Genomic DNA, 27,500 nt, shown 5'->3' on the forward strand with positions numbered 1-27,500 from the left:
ATAAGCATAAATATATGATGTTACATTTATAATGTTATTTAAAGGTGCACCATGCCATTTTCTGTACGTTTGGTTACATCTGCACGATAGAAACATTGGTAAAACTTTACAATAAGGTTTTATTTGTTAACATGATCAAACAATGAACAATATATCTACATTTAATATCTACAATATACCTATATTTAATAATCTTTGTTAATGTTAATGCAAGATTTAATAATACATTTTGTGCTGTCAATCCATTAAAAAATAACTAATTAATCACCTATTTTCTGCAAATAATTGATAACTATTACGCCTAACATTAAAGATTTTGATACATTTCTATATTGTAATAATTTTTGTGTAGAATTAATGTATTAATGATTATTAATGTATTAATGATAATAAATTAATGTAGAAACAATATTTTTTAAATATTTCTTTAATGGCATTTTTTTATAAAATAGCCTTTTATAGTACTCCGTCTGGGATTGCGGTATATTCTCTGCTTTTCTCCGTTCAAATTTTAACCGGTCCAATCAGCGAACAGAGGGAGTGGCTGAGAACGATGACGTTGATGTCGTGCACTAGTTTGAGATGACATGCATCACGACCAAAGGTTAGCGATTGGTTATGGCAGATCCAGAGTGGCTCTGTGTAGATCCAATAGTTTTAAACTTCAACAGAGTACCCGCCTTCAAGGAAGTAAACGCTTGTCAATGGAGAGTGGCCAGACTCTGTACAAATGAAACGTACGAGAGTCTGGTAGGACCAGGCTAATCTTTTTATGAAAGAAGCCCTGTATCACCGATACCAATACTGCTACTAATGTTTCTATGAATTTTTTTTCCCTTCAATATATCAGGGCATAATTTTTTCTATTGGCCCTGTCAGACCAGTTCAGATTTTCGCTTGCCCTGTCAAAATGCACAAAAGGTTATTGTTTTCACTGTTTGTATTCTTTTGTTTTTTACAGTCTTCACTGCATAAATTATAAATTAAATATAGAATAATCCTCATTAGTGCTGGGCGGTATACCGTTTCATACCGAATACCGGTACTTATTTTTGTTATGATCTGAATTTTGATGATACCGGTATATGTCACGCTCGGACGTTCTGAACGCGGCGCAGCGCGTCACTGTTCGAGGGGTCACGTTTCAATGTTGGTAAGTCACTTGGTAAGTCCGAAATCACCCCCTAAAGCCTCATTCACTATTATTCCCTTACATTATATTGTTCACTTGAAAGAGTGAATGAAAACGAGTGCGTGAACTCGGACAGCCGTTGTGTGTACATCGGCTATACACTCGTTATTGCGGTGCAATGCGGGATAGATTGAGTGCACTCAATAACATCCACTATGCTTTCGGACACCACTACAGATTGCTGTCCCCTCAAATAATGCCCTATTTGAGGTTATAGGGGGAGATTTCAGGTTCAGCCCTTGATTTTCAGCGGAGAATTCAAACTACACACGTGATGAGATTAACGTTCTGCACATGGATCATATTATAGCACATATAGACCAGAGCGAGCGCGTTTAAGTTTTTTTATGGACATATTTTATATATACTCTAGCTCTAAAAACGAACCGGCACCGCGTATGCGCACATATTTCATCACATCTTCTTCAAATGAAATGTATGCAAACTGTATGTCTGATCACGACCGCCATCCGCGATGACACGATGGGTTATTCTGCTACAGAAGATAATGATGTAAGTTAAATAGACTAACAATTCAAATAAGAATGGAAAAAATATGACTGCTTTATTCTTTCTGTGTTAAATGTACGTCTGTCGTTTGTCCAGAGACTGCAGTGCTCCTAAATGTATTGAAAATATCCTTAGACAGTTTAAATGTTCTTCCACGTTTCTCCCTCGTTTAGTCAGTTTGTTGTTATAGGGTTAAATTTTTAAAATGCTTAAGGTGCCCTCAACTCTTTTTTTTTTTTTTCTCCCCATGGTCATATTTTAATCTAATATGCATGTGTCTGTAATGAGTGTGTTGCATGTGTTTTATTGGTTGTTGTCTCCTCAGCATCATTTTGTGGGACTTTGTTGACCTGTATTAATTCTAGTGTGGAGTTTTTCTACAATATTCACCCGTCATGACGGTAAAATAGGGCATTCTAGTCAATCTTCTGCAGTATTTCCTCTCTCAATTAGTAGAAAATGTGGTTAACACCCAGTCATGCATAGGGGAGAAAAATACTGTTATATACCGCAAAACCGATATAATTTTGAACAATACCGTGATATAAATTTTTGCTCATACCGCCCAGCACTAATCCTTATTAAATCATTTATGACAGACAGCAGCAGGTTTATTAGACTACTGTCACTTTAAAGGTGTCATGAACTGGCTTTTTTAATTTTTTATACTGTTATGGCGTTCGCGTGGTTTTACATTCAAAAACATCATAATGAATAAGTAATAGGCTATTTTCTGCCTTGGTTTTGAGGCTCTTGAGGCTCTAAAGAAACGGTCGGTTTTGATGGGCGTGCCGCACTGACAGGGCCGGCCCAGGCCCTTATGGGGCCCTAAGCAGAATTTTATTTGAGGGCCCCTCGGTGCCACCAATATGATGTTAGTAGTTGTAGCTGTGTTGCTTACATCATGTCTGGCTGTCATGTTTTACCCTTATACGGTTTTTAATTGTAACAATAGCAAACCCATAAGAGTGATCAGGTGTTGTTATTCAAAGCCTTACAGTACTACAGTTCAGACTGGGATATGTCCTTTTTTTTATTTTTTAGGTAGTCTCTTATGCTGAATATGCTCACTTTTCCCCAGGATTCTTTGATGAATAGAAGGTTCAAAAGAACAGCATGTCTCTGAAATAGAAAGCTTATAAAAAATCCTAAAAACATTGTACACAACTGTTTTCAACACTGATAATCATAAATGTTTCTTGAGCTCAAATCATCATATTACGATGGTTTCTGAAGGATCATGTGACACTGAAGACTGGAATAATGATGATAAATTCAGCTTTGAACACAGGAATAAATTACACTTTACTATACATAAACATAGACAAGCTGTTTTACATTATAATAATATTTCACAATATTACTGTTTTACTGTAGCTATTTTTGATCAAATAAATGCATCCTTGGTGAGCAGAAGAGACTTCTTTTAAAAAAAGAAATGTTGATTTCTTTCAAATATTAAACAGAGCTTTTATTTTGGCGGGAAAAAAAAAAAAGTACATTCCATTCGTCTGTGTAGAAACAACTTTTTTATTTTCTAAATAAAAACTTCCAAAATGTAGGCTACACAACTTAGAATTCCAAGGGGACGATATAGCACTTGCAGAAAAGCATTTACTGAGAAACTGGAAGCTATGCTGTAGCCTACAACATGCGGCACGTCAGACATGATATTCGCACAAAACCACAGCGCATTCTCAAATCATCCAATCATTAAAAGGTTACCGGGCAATAGACGAGTAGATTTTAGCGCCGATTTTCTCGCACTTTGGACTTTGAACCCTGGCTAACAAGCGAATAGTGTCCGAGCGATGGCGCCGCGAGCTCATGCAGAGCTGTCAGAATCAATCCGTGCATTTATTAAAAAACGTAACATTTTGCACCTGTATTAATCAGAGCGGTTGGTGTAAACTCACCTGATCTGTCTTGCATAGTTAAGCTCGATCTCTGACCTTTCCTTCACAAATTTGGTGTATTTTTCCACAAAGTCGATTCCCCACTGTGTGTGCTTTTCCAGGTTATCAAACTGATCCTGAGAGGGAGAGAAACAGAGAGAGAAATATGTTAAAGCTGGCACAATAACAGTGAAGACTGATGTTTCAACACCCTGAATCAGTTGTTGAAATCAAAAAATGTACCACACCAAAAAAGGTTCACCAAAGAGGCAGAACAACAAATGTTTGATGACAGCAGTCAATGCACGGGGTCACAAGCAAAGGCGTCGTTCTACTAAGGTCGACAGGAAGTGGACAGGAAGCCCACCCTTAAGCCACGGTCACACTAGACTTTGAGCATGCAAAATTTCTATGGATGCTCAATGGTCGTGGTATGGCATCACACTCTACTGCATCCAAAAAAATACCATCTAGCAACACTTTACTGCAGAAATGTGCATTCTTTTAAATCAGCCAAGAGGTCAAGCTGTGGCTTATCGTTCTACTGTTGGTCACACGTCTACAAATTTGCAAGTTAGAGTTCACCAACTTGAACAGACGCACAAAAATGCAAAACCAGACATGGGCTGAATCCGAAATCACCCCCTATACTCTCAAATAAGGCAATATTTGAGGATACAGCCATTTGTAGTGGTGTCTGAAACCATAGTGGACATTAATGTGTGCACTCAATCAATCCCACAATGCACCGCAATAACAAGTGTGCAGCTGATGTTCATTTAACGGCTGTCCAAATTTGCTCACCCGTTTTCATTCACTCCTTCAAGTGAACTGTATTAGTGAACTAACATTGGGAATAGTGATTGAGGGTTTATGGGTCGATTTCAGATTCAGCCATGGTCTTATTCATTTGCATAGTTACAAGGGTCCGTGGCTCTACCATTGGAGAAATCGTAATTTCGTTCATAGTTGTGTGACACTCAATCACTGTTTGCAGATACCATAGAAATGAATGAGAAGTGCCGTAAACTAAATCATACCGCGAGCAATTGTTCGTGACTTCTCTTATAAAACAGCTTTTTTTACAGTGTAAACTCAAGAATAGATCAATCTAAAGTGAATGTTTAAAAGGGGTGGTTGATTATGATTTCACTTTTTTAGCTTTAGTTAGTGTGTAATGTTACTGTTTGAGCATAAACAACATCCGCAAAGTTACGACGCTCAAAGTTCAAAGCAAAGGGAAATATTTTCTCTTTTTTTTTAATCGCTTTTTAAGGGCTACATTGAGGTGTGAGGCCATGTTGAGAAGAGTTGTTGTTGTTGCACATCTGGGAGTCTGTTCAAGCTGTCGAATCCGTCTTTTCACATTTATTGCAATACAGTACATAACATAAATGCAATAGCATGTCATTAAAGCAAGATGACAACATAAGTTATAACTATAGCTGTTCTATCTTCATGTAGCATATATTCTCTGGCTCTATAAGCATTTTACAACAGTTCCCACACAAACGATTTATTGGATTATCATGACAGAATATGCTAATCAATGACTTGAAGATGGTAACTCCACATCAGCTACATAAATTAAAGTTTCAGACATTTTTCAGTGCATGTCTTACTAAGGTAATCAGAGCTGCTAACACAAGCTTTTGAAGCTCCACCCTCTTCCTGAAAGGGGGTCGGGAGCAGCAGCTCATTTGCATTTAAAGGGACATACGCAAAAACGGTGCGTTTTTGCTCACCCTAAAAAAAGTGACAATTTTAACATGCTATAAAAAAATTATATTTTGAGCTAAGACTTCACATACACACTCTGGGGACATCAGAAACTTATTTTACATCTTGTAAAAAAGGGCATTATAGGACCCCTTAAAAAGGTAGGGTAGGTAAGAATGATCTAAAACACTTTTGTCCAAATTTGTTTAAACTTTCTTTATATGTCAATACATAATTAAAATTTAAGTACTCTGAAAAAGAGAGTATAAAAATCGAGTGACTCTAGACTTTTTAATCTGCAATAAACACCGCTCATTATTTTTGTTCGGGCCGAAACAAGTGATTGGCTTGGGCGACTGTCACTCTCTCTCGCTACCATGGCTACCACCGCTTTTGCTACAGGATCTGCCCACATGCGCGCACCCCAGTGTTGCCAAGTCAGGCTACTTCAAACACTGTTGCCGCGGGCTGTTTTTCATGTCCGCGGGTTGAAGCGACCCCAATTATGTGATATTTTGCCCCGGGATTTGCGAATTTTAGCAGGCAGCCCTGCCAAAAAGACACATATTTTACCCCCCAAACGCGATTTTTACCGGAGAAACACGATTGGGCTTGTTTTGGGCTAGTTTTGAGTAGCAATTGGGCGGATTTTGTTGTGAAAACCTGGCAACCCTGGCACACCCGTTTGATTTGAGTTCAAGAGGCTGTATTTCTGCTGGACAGGTAATCTTTCATTTTGATTATAAATTTTTTTGGTTTATGTTTTCATGAAGTATGTATCACCAGCACACGTAGCTGCCTAATAGCTAACATAACATTACTTAGCATAAAGTTACAATGTTATACACTTAGCGAACCATTAGTAGAGATGATAAATACTCAATATGCCTAGCTCAAGTTGATCGCTGTCGTGTTGAATTTTGCACAATGTAACTTTAGATAACAAAATGCATGTGTAAAAGCTAGTACACCGCATCCAGGAACTTTTTTTAGAACTAAGTCAGCTTTAGCTACTACCCTCTGTCTAAACTCTTTTACCATGTTCACCGGGAACTTGACCTGCACGTTTATTTCGGCCCTTGGTTTGTTTTTATATACTCTACCAATGTTTATGTTGATGTTTTTTTTATCTTGTATCTGTGTGTGTCGTAGACACTGTGTTGTGTGTGTATTTTAAACTTTACCAGTATCGTTATTCTAGCTTGATAGTGAGTACTAAAATACATCTTATTTGTTTATATTCATAATGATAAAGTTAGATTTTTTATTACATGTGATTCTGACATGATGTCACTACATATACTTCTTCTCCGCTCGCCTCAGGTAAATAATGCGTCTTTCAGCTGAGCTGATCGCGGTCGGCGTAGCGCGTTCACGTGTTTTGGGGGCGTGGCTTTGGAAAGAGCCCAGAAGGGAGAAGGTGGAGTGAATGGAAATAATGAGCTGTCTTTAAAACAGTCGTGAGAGGTCTACAGACACTCAATTTTTATACTTTCTTTTTCTGAGTACTTACATTTTAATTATGTATTGATATATAAAGAAAGTTTAAACAGATTTGAAAAAAAATTTTGTTAACCAAATCCTACCTACCCTACCTTTAAGAGCAAACATGTTGAAGATTAGACGATGGGCTGTCGATTGCTTAAATGATAACCACTTTCCCACAAAAGCAGGAGCATAGTGAAGCCTCTCCTCCATTGACATCCATTTAAAAAAACAGCCTATGGTGTCCTTTCCTGCTAACCTTGGAAGCTTGCCTTTGATAGGGATGGTTCACCCAAAAATTTAAATGTTGTCATTATTAACGTTGTCATTCCAAACCTGTATGAGTTACTTTCTTTTGTTGAACACAAAAGATGATATTTTTAAGAATGTTGGCAACCAGAAGAATGTTTTTTTCCTACTATGGAAGTCAATGGGTGCCATAAACTGTCTGGTTAATAAATAAGGGTTCAAATTAGGGTTATAATTATTGTACACATCAATTTGTTAGATGCATAATCAGTGTAAATACAACAAAATTAAACCAAAAACACAAGAAACCAGATTTATAGACTGACCGGTCCAAGTTTTATTAAACAACTGAAATCTTGAAGTAAATACAGGTGCTATTATGTTTCTGGAATACGTAAATACTAAAATAAACTTTCTTTCTTTTTTTTATCTAGCCACTCAAACCACATTCAAATGCAGTGGCACATTACATTTTGTAGTAATTTATTTAGGTTGATTGGCCTGAACGTTTTATTAATATCCTAATATCCTGTGGTCATCTATTGATAATAATTATGAAGGCATGATGATGAGGTGTGTGTGTGTGTCTGTCAGGTTTTAATGTTCCCTTTGCAGATGATTTCCGGTAAAACCTCTTTGCAACACACAAACCACAGAAATTAGTTCTTAATTCATACGCAATCCATTTTTACGTATCAACTAAAAATTATTATTACACACTTTGAGACCTGACAGGCTCAGTTAAAGAGCCTGATGCATGCTGAGTAAAATATGACAAAAAATATTTAGACTTTATGCTAATTTAGCTCCACAAAAACTACAGTAACTGATCTGATGTTAGAAATCCTATATACTACACTAACAATGTATGAAGTATATGTATTTGGATTGTGCATAAACCCCCCAAAATCACCACACAACAGAAGTTCTTGCTAATTTCCCTACTATTTAAGAATCCTACAAAGCCAAAATGTGTCTTGATAACCAAACGTTGCTTTGCAGAACCTAATAAGCATTTAAAACCTGTTCACTAACCACATCGTCAGAACTTTAGACACTACACTACACTAAATAAAACACCAAAGTGGTACTGTAGAAACGCTTCAATCACCTTCGTTTGACTCCAGCATCCCCCCATTTTCTCTTCAACCATCTCGAAGTCTAAGGAATTCAGCCAGATTCCCACTCACACACTCCCTCCGTCCGTACGAGCGTTAGATTCACAAGAACATTTAACTTTCTCCTTGTGAAAGAACACACTACTGTTTAATTCCTGTTCGTGCAAACCGTCTGCATGCATTCAGCCTGCAGACAGGATGAGCGCTCAAACCTTTGTCAGTGTGTGTGTGCACAGGATGTACATGTGGGTGATGATCTGGGTTTCTGCACTCCACATTAGAACATTTTAGTCGATAATTTAAAGGTACAGTTCACCAAAAATAAACTTCAGCTTATGTTGATAAGCCCATGTGAATTTCTTTCGTCTGTGGACACATTTTTCAGAAATCTTTTTCAAATTACAGCAGTTGTAACCAAAAATGTATTATAAATGTACAGTTAAAGTAGTCAATATGACTTGAGTACTATATTCTATGTTTTCTGAAGTGATATGTGGAACAAACCAATGTTTTTTTTCTTTTTTTTAATCATTTTATGGCAATATTTATATTGATTTGAAGGCTGCACGATTAATCGTTAAAAGATCACAATGTCGATTCGAACACCAACGCAATCTCATTCCTAAATGACAAAGATTCTGCCATGTCTATTAAACCTTGCCAGAGACAGCAGTTATCATAGGGATGAAACAGATTCCCAGTCTTTTCAACCACACGGTATCGTTATTTCTGTTACAAATATTCAAATGATCACAGAAGTACTAGGATAAAAGTTTATAGCTTGGATATAAACACTGATGTCAACGGAAACAATCAAAACAGAACAAATCCTTTTCAAAGTAACTTGGCGCTTTAAATAACGATTGTATCAATTTCATCGTTACACCAGTAGGAGGCGACAAGTGACTTAAAACGTATTTGTCATTGAATCATTCATTCAAGAGATTCGTTCAAAAACGCTGATTCATCCAGGAATTAAACAAGTGAAGTATTTATGAGTGAGTCATTGAATCATATATTCAAACTAGGGCTGAACGAATTGTTGCCTTTGCGACAATATCGCGGTATGATTTTTTTAACCGCAAAGGCTGTGATTACACTGCGACTGTGATTATTTTCCAAAATCACTCAGCCCTAATTCAAACTGATTTTTAAAAAATAATTCATTCAAATTAATGAAACATTTTAAATAGACTGCAGATATTAAAATTTCGTCAGAACCTTTAGTAAATGACATGTTATTTGTTTAGTTTAGTCTCTCTAATAATCGTGATCTCTAATTGAAACAAAAAATCATGATTCTCAATTTATCCAGAATCATGCAGCTCTAATATAAATTATCATTATTTGTAAAAGAACTGCATGAAAATTCTTTTAAAATGCATACTTTTGTGTATACCATGGAAAAATAAAAAAAATAAAAATTGCACCGGAGCACCGTTTTCATAGTTCCTAATACCTATTACCGGAAGAGTACACTTTTTGGTACTTTGGTTTTTGTCCTGAAAAGTGAAGCCAAAGCATCTCGATCGCCCCCCGGTGGCTGGTCGCAGTATAAGTCATAAACCCCGCCCCCCTCTATATATTCTAATGTGACGCGAGACAAACTAAACAATAAAATTATACTTCAAATAATTTTTTTCCAAAAATGATTTCTGTCATTTTAGGTGGTTTTTATCATACATGTAATTTCAAGTGTTTTTTTTTTAATAAGTTTTAGTTAGTTATAACTTATCTGATGCTATAAAAACGGGAGGTGTTGACGTCATGAGGCACCAACAGACTTTTTTCGGGATTTTCAGGAGGAGAACGGAGCTTTATCTTTAATTTCTACATTTCCATAACTGTTTATTTCACATCGACGCAGGTCCCAAATCAGCTCAAGATGGCAGCGCCATATTCGGACATTGGCGGCAATGGAAGATAGTGAAGGGGCGTCGTCAATCTTTTTTACAGTCTATGGTTCTATTAACTATTTTAGTTATATGAACACATTTTTTGGGGACTAAATTAGCTCCAGCTTCAGAGTAGGGTCTAACCCAGCACAATAGGAACTACCAGTGACGTAAGCGTATGTTGATTGGCCGAACACATGCCATACGAAACACCAGTATGCGCCATTTTTAAAAAGCTGTGTAAACACACAGTTTACATAGGCCTATAAAGTACTTACTCCACAAACATGGAAAACAGCGATAGATGGACCAACGCTAAAAAGTCCAGGCACTTCTCAACTAATCAAGGCATCCTCCAGTTTTTGACATTGTTGAATGCTGTGGCCTGAGGGGAACATTTAGTTCTCTGGGGTTGCTAGTTCCTATAACTGAGTTCCCATAACTACCTGGTGTGAAAGCCCCTGATGACTGAATTTTAATTTCTGGTGAGCTACTCCATTAAGGCTATTAAAACTAGCAATGGAAGAACACAGCTGAGAAACACACACAGTGCCAAAGTCCCCTCTCAGCATCTGGGTAATTCTAAAGACCTAATACGATTAGCCGGCCTCATTTAAACACAGATCACCTCCTCTTACACAAGCCAGTCTTTAGTACACACTGCAGAGACAAGAAACACTACAAGAGCAGCAGATCCCCAGCAGCTGAAAAGTGAAAATCTGCTGTGTGATCGAATATAGTCTTGTGGTTTTGATCAGTGAGACGGCGTATTATGCAATAAACGGATGCCTGGGTGTCTAACATTTTCAGCAAGTGCTCCATGTGCAAGTCTAAAGATCTGGGGCTAGATGAAACCTCCTGTCTTAATTCTTGATTTAAGATTTTGACTAAGTGAAATTACGATATTTCTTTCTAGTCCACGCACAAACTATTTCTTTGAAGATGCACCCAGAAGTGAAGACGCCTCATGTTGCGATTCATGTGGGCAGGTTTTGTAATTCTCAAAAAGACAAACTTTTGACAAAAAACCCTCAAAACTTGACATCAATTTAGGGACGTCCCCACATGGAAAAATTCTTCAGAGGGACTAAATAATGTGTTGTTTTACATCTAAAAATAGTAAGAATGTATTTTTCTCTCAGTTGGTTTAAAATTAAAGTGAAGGTTAGGGATTTGTATCATCCAGTTTACATGTGCAGTTATTTATTTACCAGACACTTGTGTCCAAAGAGACATACAAATGAAGAAGACTACAACAAAAGTGATTCATCCATGAAAAAGTGCAATAAAAAGGTAAAATTAAAGGTAAAAAAGGTAAAATTACACATATGTCAAAGTGAAAAAAATAATTGAAACATCCTTTTTAAGCTATCACACCTAGTATTGACACCACCATTAAACAACAAAGTAATTTCACTGAAAAATACTATGAATACAACCATAAACTATGCAACATTAGCAAGCACTTCCAAATAAGATTCCATAAGTTAACAATGAAAATTACTTCTAAAGCATTTCTTAAAACAAATGTTAATTTCAACATTTACCGATGGACATGAACTAACAATGAACAGTTGTATTTTATGTTAACAAAGATTAATAAATACTGTAACAAATGTATTGCTCATTGTTAGTTAATGCATTAACTAATGATAACTAATAGGAGCTTATTGTATATACAAAATTATGTTCCCTTTTAAAACACGACATAATATGATCTTTGGTATAGTAATGCAACACAATAGCATTAGCATAATTCATTTACCCTCTGAGTCGACAACATTTTAGTCCACATTTCTCTCAATGATGGAGTGGCCCCCATCTCCACTGCGCTCAAGCCAGTTTCCACCAACTCCTAAAGTCAGAACTGAGCCAGAACCGCCTGTCCGGATCAAACCAGCGTTGGTCAATCCACCTGCTCAATTCTCCAGTCGAAACCAGTCAGTCTGCCTGTTCCAGTATGATAATGGTGGATTATAATCCAGAGTCTGTCTTTATCCACAGATTAAACCCCCCAAACCAGCATAAAGCAGATATATTGCACATCTGGAGCTGATCCAATGAGCGTCTGGGCGGCAGATTTTCAGTAGTTCTACTACTTAATTCAAGTCCAGACATTAGCAACGACCAAAGAGAACGAGATAGATGCAACACAGCCTAGTAAGTAAGTTATACATTTCCTGGTGCCAAATTTACATTCATATTTACATCCTGGCATTTAGCAGAACTTTCTATTTAAAGCGATACAAATGAGGAATAGCCAAACAGGTGATTCACAACATTTGGTGTAGTGCTACATAGAATTGAAGTTCTAATTTTTTTTTTGCATTAAAACGTTTTCTGAAACATTCCAGCATGATTGTGCAAATGTTAAAATCCCATCATGTAATTATCTTAATGTTGCATAAACATAACATAATGTTCCTAAAACTGCAAACATTCAGATCAAACATTTTAACATTCTAGGAATGCTGATTTGTAATGGTTCAACTGCAAATTGTGTTGCTTAATGTATAAAAATAGTTTCATAACAAACTGTACATTTACAAAGATTCCTTAATGTATGAAAACTGGAAAATGAATAAAACACTAATATATAATAATATATTGGATTTATTGTATAGATAAAGATGTATTTTCAAGTTCTCACAATGCTCTGTGCTACATTTTAAGTCCTAATCTTTGTAAACGTACAGTTTATTAATTTTTAAATGTTTTAAACATTTAAAAAAATTGTAATGTTTGTTATACTGGCAAGTGTCAAAATTCATTGTTTACACAGAAAGCACTTTTTATTTTATTTTATTGAGGCTCATTAAAACATGCAGAATTTCTGTGTAAACTATAAATTGTTTCACTGAATTTAACAATTTAAGATTGTGCGCCCTATCATACACCCGGCGCAATGCAAAAAAAAGGTGCGTTCAGGCACATTGTTGGCGTGGTGCTATTTTGAGGCAACTGAAAACGACTACGCCATTGACCAACCTGGTAACGCTTTTTTTTTTAAATATAAATTAAAGGGCGCGTTAGTAATATGCACCTATAGGCGGGTGCACGAATGTACACTCTGCTTATTACACACACAGGGATGCGCAGCAGCACACAAACATTTTTTAAATATTAAAAATAAAAGGATTCCTTTCTGGAGAAGCGTTCCTTTCCTAGCGTCTTTCCTCTCGCAAATTCCGCCATGTAAATAGCGAATACGCCATGGTGCAAGACTAGGTACAACCCTTTTAGCCCATGTGCCTGGCGTGCCAACCATTTTCCCCTTGTTAAACTAGCAAAAGTGGATTAGGACCTGCCCTAAGTGCACTTGCAGCGAGCCTTTTACACTTTGTGCTTAGATCGTTAAAATAGGGCCCTGTATATGAGTGACAATAATACTTTAATTGACAGAATTTTCCGTCAATCCGTGGATCCTGTACTCTTTCAGAAGATGCGTAATAGCGCCCCCTACCGTATAACAGTGAAAACATTGACTGTTATACGTAGGGGGTGCTATTACGCATCTTCTGAAAGAGTACAGAATCTCTGGATCCAAAAACAAGCAGAAACAAGCGATAAAAGCATTGCTTACGCTCATGTAAAATAACATGATCATCAAACAGTAAACAGCCTATGAATCAAAACTGCCTAACTTTACCGAATTAAATATCAAACCCTTGAAGACCTATAGGACTGTGAAGCTTTGGAGGTGTTGATGGACTCGATCTACTCCCTCAATGTTTTGATCATCGTTCTGAATCCGATCTGGACATAGTCTTTTACAAAAATGCTATTTTTTCAGCTTTTCTCATTTGGTAGCTTAAACCAATCTACACTTGGACATTCAAACAATGTTGTACGAAGAACATTTTTTCCAACCATGTGAGAACATTAATCAAAATACTATTAGCATCATATAGAATGTTTGTTCCTAACATTTACACAATGTTTGCATTGTATGCCATTAGTTGGAGAACGAACATCCACCCACACAGAGGTGATGAAGTCATTATGTCCGTTATGATGTGGATTAATGAGGGTCGCAAAGGGTCACCAGCTGACCCTGAGCAGAGACCGAACAGATTGCAGAGCACCTGCATCCGCTGTGAACGAGTCTACTGGATGGAAACGAGGGATCAGGGAGAGGTTTAGCACACATACACACTCGGCTGTAGGCGTCTGAGCTGCACGCGTGTAAAAATCAAAGCCGTGCCAGGTGGTGACTGAGCAACTGGAGGGAAATATGGAGAGAATGACTCAGAGACAGAGAGCGAGAGAGAGAGGGAAAGAATGGAATTTAAAAGACGTCTGATATTCAACACCCCCAGCCCCCCACACACACTTTCATGCATGAACATACCTGAAAGGTTGACGTGAAGTGAGTCAATAATGACAGAAATTTCATTTTAAGCTGCACTATTAAACACACACATGCCCTTTTACAATCAATGTGATGATGTCATCACGGATTACGAATCAAGAAATGAGGTCATACACTATATAATGGAAGAAACAACAGTTTTTCATAATAATTACTCTCGCGTGCATGGTAGAACGCAGTAATTCAGCCTGAAATAAAACACATAACGGCACAAAAACGCGAGCATGAGAATAGCCGTGCGGCGTGTATTTCATCATCCAGAAACACATGCACACACGCCTCCTCTCTCACTATAAATAGGCATGTGTGCTCTGATGGGACACAGAGAAATCCTAGAGTTCACTCGTCTCTCATGAACTCATTAAATCCAAAGAGCAGAGCACTAGTCAGACACTGAGATCCTGTCTGTAAATACAGTAGTCTCTAGTACTAGTGCTCACACTGTTACCACAGTAACTAAGGTATTTTGGTGGAAACTGTACATTTTTGCATGGATTACCCCCTCAACATTTCTGAAATAAGTAAATGTGCTTTTAATTTACCCTGCTGCTATGAACTCCGCAAACTCTCAACATGATTCACTCACGATGCTTGTGAAATCTGGCCTTAATTTAGCCAGAGAGGACGTGCTCCGTCAGGCTTCTGCTTTGTTACTTTGGGACAGTCCAATTAACCACGATGCTCATTTACACACATACTAAATATATCACAGACTTTCTGAACATTATTGTCATTTGAAACTGAACTGGAATGCAAAGCTGCACACATCTGGAGCTGAATGTGTGATGCCGCAACACTGACCTCAGATCAGTTTTCTGCTTAGTCTCAGGTGGAACATGGTTAATAAGAACAGGCTGATCTGATCCCAGGTCAGCACTGCTTGCAAAAAGGATAAGGTATACACAAGCCCATTACATATGAAGTTTATAATACTTGCATATGTTTTTCTTGCTCTTTTGAGAATAAAAAGTAGTAGTGAACACAACATCCTAGTATGTCTATGCCATAATTCGATTGAGATGTGTAAACAGAAAATAAGCAGATTATTGCTGGTTGTGAATGGTTTAATCAGGCCTGATCTCTTAATAAACTGGACACATACATGTTTACACAAAGAGATGCTACTGACACAGATATATAAGCACTAATTATATAAGCACCTTTGCGTATATGTGTGTGTACAGGGTTTGAGGCTGTGTGTACCTCAATGTATTTGGTTAACACAGGACAAATACCAAATGAGATGGAGGCTACACTTAGGGTCATAATAAATCCAACATAGCAACTGAATCCCTTTGGGAATCCCTGCTCATTAGATGGTCACTTCTAGGAAGTTAAGATAAAAAACAAACCATATATGGAAGAGTACGTCCCTTCTAGGAAGCTAAAAAATACATACATTAAAAAACTAAAAATTAATAAATACAACATTTAAAAAAAAATAATAATAAATACATTTAAATAATAAAAAATAAATAAAATAAAATAGTGAAGGATACATATTATGGTCACTTCTAGGAAGTAAAAAATAAATAAAATAAAAATAAAATAAAATTGTGAAGAGTACATATAACTTGTACATATATTTATCCCTTCTAGGAAGTAAAAATACATATGATGGGCACTTCTAGGAAGTAATAAAAAAATTAAAAAAATTAAATGAATAAAATAAATAGTGAAGGATACATATAAAATTTCCCTTCTAGGAAGTAAAAATAAAAAATAAATAATTATATAGTGACGAGTACATATGATGGTCAATTCCAGGAAGTAAAAACATAAAATAAAATGAAATAAAATATATAGTGAAGGGTTCATATGATGGTCACTTCTATGAAGTAATAAAAAATTAAATAAATAAATAAAAAATATAGTGAATGAATGGTACATATGATGGTCACTTTTAGGAAGTTAAAATAAAAGAAATGGAATTTACCCATAGGCTGCTCATTAGGAAACAGGAAATGTCACAACTGTAGTTCCACTGCAGACCTCTTGGGGCAGTAGAGAGCAACCTGTATCATCACTGAACTGTCAATCTACCAAAATAGTCTAAAAGTCTTTGATGTGAGCTTGTGATTTATCAAGAAACCGAAAGTTCCCAAAACTCCAAACAAACACACACACACAAATCAAGGGCTCTGTTTTGCTCATCAATGCCCTTAAAATTCCCCCAAAATCACTCATATACAGAGCCTGATTCACACAGGTATACAAATTACTGTGAAAAACGTCTTCAAGGAAACAAAAAGTGAACAGTGTGCGTGCACACATTATGTGTAAAGGATCTTTCGCAATCGTCCAACAAAACCAACATGGTTAACAATGACAAAACTTTCATTTTTGCATGCAACCCTTAACACGTCAGAATGTGGCAGACATTACAAACACCTTATAACAGCACTATCTCTCCTGAATTTTAGTCAGAATTAAATATTATCACGTTAAATTAGCACTTAGTAATTTGTTCTATTTTAGTTTTCTGCCTCTGAGGAACGTTAAAATAACACTTGGCAGAACCCTGCTGACCTAAAAACAGCTGACACAGGAAGTGGCTTTGAGATGGTGCAGATGTACAGCGCTGTATGACAGTGGTGAAGCGACGGATGGACTCTTTAACACATGGGGTCAGTGTGGTGATGATCTTATTAGTGCCTTTTGCTCAGCAGACATGAATGATACCTCAAATGCCATGGCCTTTTGAGAAGTTAGTCTAGTTAGTCTTGACACTTTCATGCACACATTATTAGCTATGTTTACATGCAACCAAATAATCCATTTGACTGCTCAATTGGATTGAAAAGCCTTCAGGTAAACACGACTGAGCTTGATCCAAATTAAGTTATAACCAGATTGAAAGGCGTGGTCAACGGGAGTCCGAACTAGGGGTTTCTTGTATAAATTCCCATAATCGATCGCTGTTTAAAGTCCAATTAATCAGATTAATAGTTAACCTCTTAAATATGGAGCAGGGGTGCTACTAAGTTATCATGTTACTTAACAGCCACTTGCTTAACCAGCACAAAATAGGTGTTGTTTCAAAGCTTAGGAGAAGGGTCTGACTGCAGAGCCGCACAACCACAGTTTTATGCCACAGCAGTTTTGCCCGCGCATTTCGTTGTGAGAGTTTTATGTCGTCGAGACGCATGTTACGGCCCTGGAAGGGAATAATTTCATGATTTACCATAGCTTGATTTACCATAGTTTACCACATTCTAGTATAATTTACCATAGTTTACCATGAATTACCATAGTTTACCACATTCACGATTTACCACGTTCTAGCATGATTTACCACGTTCTAGTATGATTTACCTTGAGTTACCACATTCACGGTTGACATTCTAGCATGATTTACCATAATTAACCACGTTCTAGTATGATTTACCATGATTCTAGCATTATTTACCATAGTTACCATGATTTACCACATTCTAGCATGATTTACAATGTTTCTAGCATGATATACATTGTTTACCATGATTTACCATAGTTTACCATGATTTACATTCTAGCATGATTTACCATGATTTACCACGCTCTAGTATGATTTACCATGATTCTAGCATTATTTACCATATTTTACCATGATTTACCATAGTTTAACCATGATTTACCACATTCTAGTATGATTCTAGCATTATTTACCATAGTTTACCAAGATTTAGCACATTCTAGCATGATTTACAATGTTTCTTGCATGATATACATCGTTTACCATGATTTATCATAGTTTACCATGATTTACCATTCACGATTTACATTCTTGCATGATTTACCATGATTTACCATGTTCTAGTATGATTTACCATGATTCTAGCATTATTTACCATAGTTTACCATGATTTACCACATTCTAGCATGATTTACAATGTTTACCATGATTTACCATAGTTTACCATGATTTACCATTCACGATTTACATTCTAGCATGATTTACCATGATTTACCACGTTCTAGTATGATTTACCATAATTCTAGCATTATTTACCATAGTTTACCATGATTTACCATAGTTTAACCATGATTTACCACGTTCTAGTATGATTTACCATGACTCTAATAATATTTACTATAGTTTGCCATGATTTACCATAGTTTACCATGATTCTAGCATTATTTACCATAGTTTACCATGATTTACCACATTCTAGTATGATTTACAATGATTCTAGCATTATTTACCATAGTTTACCATGATTTACCATAGTTTACCATGATTTACCGCGTTATAGTATGATTTACCATGATTTTAGCATTATTTACCAGTTTACCATGATTTACCATAGTTTAACCATGATTTACAATGATTTACCACATTCTAGTATGATTTACCCTGATTCTAGCATTATTTACCATAGTTTACCATGATTTACCAGTTTACCATGATTTACCGCGTTATAGTATGATTTACCATGATTTTAGCATTATTTACCAGTTTACCATGATTTACCATAGTTTAACTATGATTTACAATGATTTACCACATTCTAGTATGATTTACCCTGATTCTAGCATGATTTACCATAGTTTACCATGATTTACCATAGTTTAACCATGATTTACCATGATTCTAGTATTATTTATCATAATTTACCATGATTTACCATAGTTTACCATAATTTACCACGTTCTAGTATAATATACCCTGATTCTAGCATGATTTACCATGCTTTACCATGATTTACCACGTTCTACTATGATTTACCATGATTCTAGCATGATTTACCATAGTTTACCATGATATACCATAGTTTACCACATTCTAGTATGATTTACCCTGATTCTAGCATGATTTACCATAGTTTACCATGATTTACCATAGTTTACCTTGATTTACCATAGTTTACCATGATTTACCACATTCTAGTATGATTTACCCTGATTCTAGCATGATTTACCATAGTTTACCATGATTTACCATAGTTTAACCATGATTTACCATGATTCTAGTATTATTTATCATAATTTACCATGATTTACCATAGTTTACCATAATTTACCACGTTCTAGTATAATATACCCTGATTCTAGCATGATTTACCATGCTTTACCATGATTTACCACGTTCTACTATGATTTACCATGATTCTAGCATGATTTACCATAGTTTACCATGATATACCATAGTTTACCACATTCTAGTATGATTTACCCTGATTCTAGCATGATTTACCATAGTTTACCATGATTTACCATAGTTTACCTTGATTTACCATAGTTTACCATGATTTACCACATTCTAGTATGATTTACCCTGATTCTAGCATGATTTAACACATTCATGATTCGTTCCAGCGTTCCAGCATGATACGTTCCAGCATGATTTACCATAGTTTACCATGCTTTACCATGATTTACCACACTCTAGCATGATTTACCATGTTTCTAGTATGAATTACCATGATTTACCACGTTCTAGCATGATTTACCATGATTTAGTCAAAGGAAATAATAACTAAATAATTTTTGCGGGTGAAATTAACTGCTGGGGTGAAACTTTGGCTCTGTGGACAGATATTATTGGAGATTAGAAGCTTGGCTTTACAGTGAATATAGGGAATATGACCATGTTTAGGGTTCGTATAAACAGAACTCTCAGAATCTGAAATCAGATTCGGATTGATTCGCATGTAAACATATCTATTGTGCATTATGTGCACTTAGTGTGTGTGGGGTTTTTTAATCATCATGAGATGTTTTGAGGTTATGCTTATTGTGGAAAATAGAATCATCTCTCTCTTTGTTCAATAGCCTCTGTTCATTGTGGCTGGTGCTCGTAGGCGGTTTGCATTCAGGGAGAAATATTTGTGTGAGATGTCAAAGAGTTTGTGTGCGTTTCTATGTGTGTGTGTGTGTGTGTGTGTGTGTGTGTGTGTGTGTGTGTGTGTGTGTGTGTGTGTGTGTGTGTGTGTGTGTGTGTGTGTGTGTGTGTGTGTGTGAATGCCAACCCGTTGGTCTTTCACACAGGGTCTTTGTGCTGCAGAAAAAGGCAGAACAGAGCTACTGTAACCTCTTAGTCATGATACACAGACGGGTCACACACACACACTTGGATGGTCCTATCACCAACATTTGTCTTTGTGACATGAAAACTTGAACTTAAACATCTTCACTACCCACAGTAGTGCATCATAACAAGTACACTCCTCTGATTTAAAACGCCCAGGAGAACATAAAAACCGCTGCATAAACACTGCTAGCATCATAAATCTCTCTTCTGTTAACACGAAAATCCCTTTCCGCTTCTGAGAGAAGGTCTCGGATGATTATAAACATACACAAACCCTCAACACCACGAAAAACTGTGGGCTTTTAGACTTCTGAAGTTACCACTTTGTATATGTGTGTACATTAGCGCATTGCAAAGTGGTTGCCAAGTAGTCTATGAGGTTGCTAGGGTATTCTGAGTGGTTGAAACTGTGTTAGTTTGCAGTTGCAGGGGGTATCTAAGTGGTTGTTAGGGTGTTGCAATACGGTTACTTGTATGGTCTGAGTGGTTGTTAGAGTGTTACTATGTGGTTGCTGGGGTGATCTGAGTAATTGTTAGTGCATTACTATGTGTTTGCTGGGGGGATCTGAGTGGTTGTTAGGGCGTTGCTATGCAGATATGTGTACGGTCTGAGTGGTTGTTAGGGTGTTGCTATGCAGTTGCTGGGGTGATCTGAGTGATTGTTAGTGAATTACTATGTGGTTGCTGGGGTGATCTGAGTGGTTGTTAGTGTGTTGCTATGCAGTTGCTGGGGGGTGATCTGAGTGGTTGTTATTGCGTTGATATGTGGTTGCTGGGGTGATCTGAGTGCTTGATGGTACATTGCTATGCGGTTGCTGGGGTGATCTGAGTGGTTGTTAGTGTGTTGCTATGTGGTTGCTGGGGTGATCTGAGTGCTTGATGGTGCATTGTTATGCGGTTACTGGGGTGATCTGAGTGGTTGTTAGTGTGTTGCCATGCAGTTGCTGGGGGGATCTGAGTGGTTGTTAGGGCGTTGCTATGCGGATACTTGTATCAGGCACGTGCAGAGGGGGGGGCTTTGGGTGCTCGAGCCCCTGCCCCTTTTCAAAATGAATCAAAAGTGCCCCTCTCAGACAAAATCAATGATAATATCGTGGTCAATAAAACTAAATAAATGTGATTATTATAACATGACAATGTATACAATAGTAACGAACGGCTCAAAAGTCGGACAATTTCTGTTGAGGCGTTGCCATAACACGTTGCTATGGGTTGCGTGCGTTTTGATTGACTGCTGATTTTCTACTGTTCGGAAACGGCTCTCGAGCCAAATATGGTCCTTTCAGAGAGTGTGTGGCCTTACGGGAAAAAAGTAAACCAATATTTTTTTTCCCATCCATAATCAGAGCTAATGTGTTGATTTAATTACAAATATGTATATTATATATTTTAAGGTATTACACAATTCACCAATGCCCGTCATGTATACTATACACCAACCAATCGTGATCTGGCAAAGCTGTTCTTATGCTGCCTTCACGTGCTCTCGGAATTATCGTAAATACGAGTTTCCTAGGTAAACATTGCACATGAACGCCCTCACATTTTGAATCTTGAATGCAATGCGCTCGTAATCACGACTTCAGAAGTCGGAATAATCAAATTTCCGATAGCACGTGAAGGCAGCATTATTCATAAATCGGTTGAAAATTACATGGACAGACGAACTAACGTTTGTGGAACGATTTCCTGCGGTTTGGCTCATTTTATAAATTGCATCACTGACAAAATGGATTTTAACTGACAACAAACAAATCTGCACAAAACCATTAAGCAGCAAAAGTCGCATTAATGGTAAGTAGTGTTAAATTCACTTGTATTTATGTATATTGATACACCGTTTACTACTTCATGAAACTATCAAAGTTAACAAAACCCAAGTGCCACCGGCACCTACAGGCCTATTATGTGAAGTGCTGGCGAAATGGTGACGTGAAAGGACTTAATTATATTACCATTTTTTAATATTATGCAGCATTATGAAAGAAGTCTTTTATGTTCATCAAGCCTGCATTTTTTTGATAAAAAACAGCAATATTGTGAAATATTATTAAAATAATGGTTTTCTATTTTAAAATCATTTAAAATATAATTTATTCCTGTGATCACAGCTGTATTTTCAGCATCATTACTCCACTCTTCAGTGTCACATGATCATTCAGAAATCATTCTAATATGAGGATTTAATGTCAATGATTGAAACTGTGATACTCTTTTCAATATTCTTTGATAATAAAAAGTTAAAAAGAACATAATGTAATAATATTTCAGAATATTTATTTTCTGTATTTTTTATTAAATAAATGCAGGCTTGATGAGCATAAGGATATATATAAGGATATACATATATATATATATATTGCCCCTTTTTTACATTTGAGCCCCTGCCCCTGCAGAACTCTCTGCACGGCCCTGACTTGTATGGTCTGAGTGGTTGTTAGGGTGTTGCTATGCAGTTGCTGGGGTGATCTGAGTGGTTGTTAGTGTGTTGCTATGCAGTTGCTGGGAGGATCTGAGTGGTTGTTAGGGCGTTGCTATGCGGATACTTGTATGGTCTGAGTGGTTGTTGGGGCGTTGCTATGCGGATATGTGTGTGGTCTGAGTGGTTGTTAGGGTGTTGCTATGCAGTTGCTGGGGTGATCTGAGTGATTGTTAGTGCATTACTATGTGGTTGATGGAGTGATCTGAGTGGTTGTTAGTGTGTTGCTATGCAGTTACTGGGGGGTGATCTGAGTGGTTGTTATTGAGTTGCTATGTGGTTGCTGGGGTGATCTGAGTGCTTGATGGTGCATTGCTATGCAGTTGCTGGGGTGATCTGAGTGGTTGTTAGTGTGTTGCTATGCTGTTGCAGAGGATCTGAGTGGTTGTTAGTGTGTTGCTATGCGGTTGCTGGGGTGATCTGAGTGCTTGATAGTGCATTGCTATGCGGTTGTTGGGGTGATCTGAATGGTTGTTAGTGCGTTGCTATGCGGTTGCTGGGGTGATCTGAGTGATTGACATTGTGTTGCTTTGCAGTTGCTGGGGTGATCTGAATGGTTGTTTGGGCGTTGCTATGCGGTTGCTTGTTTGGTCTGAGTGGTTGTTAGGGTGTTGCTATGCGGTTGCCTTTATGGTCTGAGGGGTTGTCAGGGTGTTGCTATGCGGATACTTGTATGGTCCGAGTGGCTGTTAGTGCGTTGCTATGTGGTTGCTGGGGTGAACTGGGTGGTTGTAGGACATTGTTTTTAGTATGTTACTATGTGGCTAATAGAGTGTTTTAGACTGTTTATGCTGTTCTGGGTGGTTGCTAGGGTTTCTCTAACTGTATTTGAGAGAGATAAAGAGAGAACAGCATGCAGGTAATTGGCATTTTTACGCATTTCCTACAGCAGCTTCAGTTCTCAAAAAAAAGAAAGAAAATTGAGTGGTTTTGGGTGGAGTGAGTCCCATCTGTCTGTCACACTGAAAGTCTCACCCACAAATGATAGATGGAATTTTAGTCATTTTTACTGGAGGAATGACACATCAACACACACACATACACACTCATGTTCATTCTGTTATCTCAGCCACACAAACTCACTTTCAAGCTTGGCTAATGTGTGCTGGGAACTCAACTGTCCAAGCTGACACTGGACAAACCACCCTGATAACTAGCCTGAGAGAACTATAATGAAATTCACCAAGAACACAATTAATCTACTCCGATCCACCAGAAACAAATTCACTGATTAATATTCAATTAATTGTTATCTATTAAAGCTTTCACTGAAAATTGTAGTATTTCATTGCAAAAGAAACATTCACAAACCAGTGAAATCTTTCCATTAGCTAATAGCATTTGTTTCCAGCCAAAACTGTACAATTATAAACTCTGGCGTCTTTAAATGGTTCAGTATCCCTGTTAAAAAAGACATTTATTATATAGCATTGCGGCCAATATACAAAAATATTTTAACACAGAATGCCACGTTTGACCAAACAGAATCAAGTTTTCCATAGAGCCGTTTGATACATTATATACTATAAATCTATAAGTGGTCAAGTCACTGAGGGATTCAGACGTTAAAACTACTCACATTGCTGAGCATCTTCAACTCTAGGAGCCTCTGTAGGTACTCCTGCAACGGGGTGAAAGGAAGAGGGGTCGGGGGGTCCGGTTCCTCCACGAACCAGCGGAGCGAACCCACCGACCGACGTTTGTTCAAGAAATCAAACAGCTCTTCATGCATCATCATGAGCCAAATGCGCAAACGCAGTGAAAAATCAACCGGGTGTGAATGAGAAAGTATTACGAGAAACTAAAAAAAATATACTTTTACTTTTCTACGACAGACAAACAAATTGTCCAAAAAGTTGAAAAACAGAAATGAGTTTCAGCTCTGATCCACTGTGGAATGTGCGTGATTACCCATCATGCACTGGGAGATTAAGTGACGCAGTGAACTTTGCTTGATGCCGTTTTTTTTGTTATTAAGCCGATTACCAGCTAGAACTCAACTCAAAGAAACACACAAACATTGAGAAGTTGCATCAACAATACACACTTTCATCCCCACACAACCACACAATCCTCAGACTGACTTGTGCAACTCAAACACACATCGCTCATTGTTCAGGTATACTGCTGCATTTACAGCTTTCATCCATTTTGTTCTCCAGTCGAATGATCCTGTTTTATTACATTACATAAGGCCAGTTCCGACTTCACCTCTGAGGATCTTAAAACTGAGATTTTCACAGGTAATGAAACTCAGAATTGAAACTAAGAAGATGTGGTGTGTTATATCATACACTACCAGTCATAAGTTTGGAATAAATACGTTTTTTTCTCTCATCCTCACCAAGGCTGTTGACCAAAAATACTGTAAAGACCGTACTATTGTTAAATACTGGCCCTTCAGATTCTTCAGAAATATGCTGATTTGGTGCTTGATTATTAATGGTGTATATAAATTATAAATAAAGGTTCTTATTATTATCAATGTTTCTTTTGTTTTGTTTTTTTTAATCAATTATTTGTGGATTTTTTTATGAAAATACAGTTAAATTAAAGCAATCAATCTAACATACTCATGACAGGAAAAGTGGAAATGGCGCCGGCGACTGTGGCATAATAAAAGTCCCGCTGCTCGTGAGGCGTGTGTTGCGCTCTTCTTATTAACAAATCGCTCCAGCGGCCTTGCTCAGCTCCACAACACTCGTCCTGCTCTGCTTTACTACAGTAACGTTAATAATCACATCCATGAACATGATTTCTGCCCGAGTCCTATCCCGATTCTTTCCCACCGGCTGTAAGGTGAAGACCACATGTCCCAAGATTCTGCGCTCAAATGTGGCATCATCAAACTACGCCTTTGCGACCTCTAGTGGACGAAAAAGTTACATAGTGCACCTTAAACAGCACTTTTTAAAAAAAAATATATATTTTGTAACATTTTAAATGTCTTTACTGTCAATTTAAGTATTCATTTATTTTGTTGTTGTTGTTAATTTTTTTTACCCCAAACTTTTGAATGATAAGTTATCACGGTTTCCACAAATATATTAAGCAGCACAATTATTTTCAACATTCATAATAATCATAAATGCTTTCTTGAGCAGCATATCATCATATTAGAATGATTTCTGAAGGATCATGTGACACTGAAGACTGGAGTAATGATGCTGAAAATTCAGCTTTGCGTCACAAGAATAATTATTAAAATTGTAAAAATATTTCACAATATTACGGTTTTTATTGTATTTTTGATCATATAAATGCAGCCTTTGTGAGCAGAAGAGAAAAAAAAAAGAAGAAAAAAAATCATATTTATTCCAAACTTTTGACCGATAGTGTACATAAACACAATACAAACTCCAGTGGTTGGTCACTTAACATGTCGACAAACTGTACAGACAGTCTCTTCCTGTTTAAGCTGGCAGCTCTTGGCTAGAGTAGGCATCAAAACGGCCCAGACGTTACTCTGACAGTTAAAAGTCTGGTTTGGCGATTGGCTCTGTCAGCGTGCAGCTAGCTGGTATCTCTCCTGTCGTCTTCTGGGTTGCCTCTGAAAATACATCTTTATAGGATGCCCGGCCTTCGGGAAACACCAACAGACAGACAGCTGTTCGAACACAGTGCACATTTATGTGTTTCTTTAACAGGGAAAACACAGCAAGCTTGAATGTGTGTGTGTGAGAGTGTGTTTTAGTGAGAGGGAAAACTATACTGGTTATGTGAGGTATGTGTGCCAGCGGAAATCTGATACACACTCACCCAGACACACAGCTCAATGTGCCAAATACACAGGCACTTTAAAACTTCCTACATGTGTTCTGGACTATTAAAAGTTGAAGCATTTGAAGTCGTTTGAAACTCATTTTACTTCCGGAAGGTGACAGAATTCCAAGTGAAACATGATATTCAATGAGGGTTAGTTTGAGAATTGATTGGATGGTGGAAAGTGTTTATATATGAAAGGGCAGTTTGAAGGGGAGGGGCTTAACCATTAGGGGGCTCGATGATGTCAGTGAAAAAGGACTGGCGTTTCAGTCGCAAAGTTAGTGATGAAATATTACGACGACAAACCAGTGTTATTTTTAACGAAAACTAAAATTAAAGCATATCATTCTCTGAAATAAAAAAATTAAGTCACTAAAATAAAAATAACATTTTCATGACTCCAAAAGTAAACTAAACTTTGGCTAAATACTAAAAACAATATAAAAACTACATATATGTGAAACTAGAAAACTTTAAAACATACCTAAACTAAATCTACCAATGATGGAGGGAATTCTAAACTGAATTGAAAAGACTGATTAAAAAAACCAAATTAAAAAAATCATTAATAACCCTTATACAATCGTTTGTTTCTTTGGATACACAATAAGTAACAAATCACACACAACAGAACCATGAACATGTGTTTAGAAAAAGTGAATTCTGATGTCATGTTGATTTTAAAGTCCATTAAAGAGTTTAAACTGATACACAGATCATGCGACTCAAACTGCACCCTGCCTTGACAAACTAGCAAATTGTTATTGATCATTCACATTAATTTCATACACACACACACACACACACA

The 27,500-nt window shown here is 37.0% G+C and overlaps 1 protein-coding gene across 9 annotated transcripts in view; it reads right to left on the reverse strand.

Annotated features, from left to right (window-relative positions):
• The window catches only part of fnbp1b (formin binding protein 1b), a gene marked incomplete at its 3' end in the record, with an annotated part of 125,199 nt that overhangs the window by 73,319 nt on the left and 24,380 nt on the right, over positions 1 to 27,500 (reverse strand). For all 9 annotated transcript variants that reach the window (XR_013817977.1, XM_079835998.1, XM_079835997.1 and 6 more), the window contains exon 2: positions 3,619 to 3,734. Coding sequence is in view for 8 of the 9 variants with exons in the window: in XM_079835998.1 (XP_079692124.1) it covers positions 3,619 to 3,734 (116 nt within the window). The remainder of the gene's footprint in view (positions 1 to 3,618; positions 3,735 to 27,500) is intronic.

This window comes from Gobio gobio (assembly GCF_949357685.1).
Source record: "Gobio gobio genome assembly, chromosome: 14".
Taxonomy (NCBI): Eukaryota; Metazoa; Chordata; class Actinopteri; order Cypriniformes; family Gobionidae; genus Gobio; species Gobio gobio.